The 2,189-nt window shown below is 17.3% G+C and overlaps 1 protein-coding gene across 1 annotated transcript in view; it reads left to right on the top strand.

The window, feature by feature from the left end:
* Positions 1-615: 615 nt before the first annotated feature.
* PRSY57_1435900 (cGMP-dependent protein kinase) overlaps positions 616-2,189 on the top strand; it is a gene marked incomplete at both ends in the record, with an annotated part of 4,010 nt that continues 2,436 nt past the window's right edge. Inside the window, 4 exons of the mRNA XM_012909958.2 lie at positions 616-644; positions 1,018-1,087; positions 1,291-1,465; positions 1,632-2,062. Coding sequence (XP_012765412.1) covers positions 616-644; positions 1,018-1,087; positions 1,291-1,465; positions 1,632-2,062 — 705 coding nt within the window. The remainder of the gene's footprint in view (positions 645-1,017; positions 1,088-1,290; positions 1,466-1,631; positions 2,063-2,189) is intronic.

Here is a 2,189-nt window from a genome sequence, read left to right as displayed (position 1 = left end):
GAATGAATAAATTGTTATTTTACACATGTTTTTCAATTTTCTATTTATTGTGATTAATTTTATACATTGTATTTTTTCTTTTTTTTTTTTTGAATTAATTTGAAGAATTAATTTAGAATAATATCAATTTTTTTTTTTTTTTTTTTTTTTTTTTTGTTATAAATTCATAATTATTATATATAAATATATTAACATTTCTTTGAAGAAAAAAAGGGAAAATATATATATATATATATATATTATATATATATCATTTAATTTTTTTATTTTTTTATTTAATTTCCAAATTTTAATTTTCCACCTTTTTGTACCTAAATTTTTTTTTTTTTTTTACTTATTTCTGCAAACATAATTTTTATTAATACATTTTCTAATTTTTTTTTTTTTTTTTTATATTTTTAAAAACTCAATTAAATTAAACACTTTTAAAATATACAATTTATTTCACCATGTTTTAATAATTAATATTTTTAACTTGTGTAATAAAAAAGGAAAATTATTTTCTCATAAATATTTACACATTTTTTTTTTTTTTTTAATTTGTATACACAAAGATTTAGAGAGATATTAAGTGTATATAAAATATATAATAGATAATAAAAAAAAAAAAAAAAAATGGAAGAAGATGATAATCTAAAAAAAGGGTAAATTTGAAATATGTTAAAAAAAAAAAAAGAAAAATACATATATATATATAATATATATATATATATATATATATACATAAATTTATACCTACATTTATACAATTTTATTTATATGAAGGTAACAAATTTATTATAAGATTAAGAATATTTCATAATACTTTACAAACTTATATGTGCATCATTTTTTTGGTTTTCATTTATTATTATTATATTTTTTTAATTTTATATTTTTAAAGATATAATGTATAGAAAATTTAATTACATGTTATGGATGTTCTATATATTTCTTTTTAAAATTGCTCTTGTTTACTAATGTATGATTCTTCTTCTTTTTTTTTTTTTTTTTTCTTTTTAATCATATTTTTGTTAGGAATGAAAGAAATAAAAAGAAGGCTATATTTTCAAATGATGATTTTACAGGAGAAGATAGTTTAATGGAGGTAAGAAATAAAAGGAATTTGTTTTTTTTTTTTTTTTTAAATTGTATATTTAAAAGGGAATAATCTATGTATAAATTTCTGTGATGGTTTATTATATATTATTTTTATATTACATATCCATATTTAATTATATACAAATGTTGTTTTCAGAATTTTTTTTTTTTTTCTATTTATCTATAACATATATTTAATTTTATTTTTAGGATCATTTAGAACTTCGGGAAAAGCTTTCAGAAGATATTGATATGATAAAGACTTCCTTAAAAAATAATCTAGTTTGTAGTACATTAAACGATAATGAAATATTGACTCTGTCTAATTATATGCAATTCTTTGTTTTTAAAAGTGGAAATTTAGTAATAAAGCAAGGGGAAAAAGGTACCAAAATAAATAAATATATATATATATATATATATATAAGTAAATAATTTCTTGTTAATAATAAAATATATATGTGTCTTTACATAAAATATTTATGTAATGTGTATGTCATATATATATATATATATTTTTTTTTTTTTTTTTTTTTGTTATTCCCTTTTAGGGTCATACTTTTTCATTATTAATAGTGGCAAATTTGACGTTTATGTAAATGATAAAAAAGTAAAGACTATGGGAAAAGGTAGTTCTTTCGGTGAAGCTGCTTTAATTCATAATACCCAAAGAAGTGCAACTATTATTGCAGAAACTGATGGAACTCTATGGGGAGTTCAAAGAAGTACATTTAGAGCTACCCTAAAACAATTATCTAATAGAAATTTTAACGAAAACAGAACATTTATCGATTCTGTTTCAGTTTTTGATATGTTAACTGAAGCACAAAAAAACATGATTACTAATGCTTGTGTAATACAAAATTTTAAATCTGGTGAAACCATTGTTAAACAAGGAGATTATGGAGATGTCTTATACATTTTGAAAGAAGGAAAGGCTACAGTATATATTAACGATGAAGAGATAAGAGTTTTAGAGAAAGTACGCAAAAAAAAAAAAAAAAAAAAAAAAAAAAAAAAAAAAAAAAAAAAAAAAAAAAAAAAAAAAATATTTTTTTTTTTTTTTTTTTTTTTTTTTTAATAAATTTATTTTTTTTTTTTTTTTTTTT

Source organism: Plasmodium reichenowi, chromosome 14, assembly GCF_001601855.1.
Source record: "Plasmodium reichenowi strain SY57 chromosome 14, whole genome shotgun sequence".
Lineage (NCBI taxonomy): Eukaryota > Apicomplexa > Aconoidasida > Haemosporida > Plasmodiidae > Plasmodium > Plasmodium reichenowi.
This window is presented reverse-complemented; position numbering and strand designations above follow the sequence as displayed.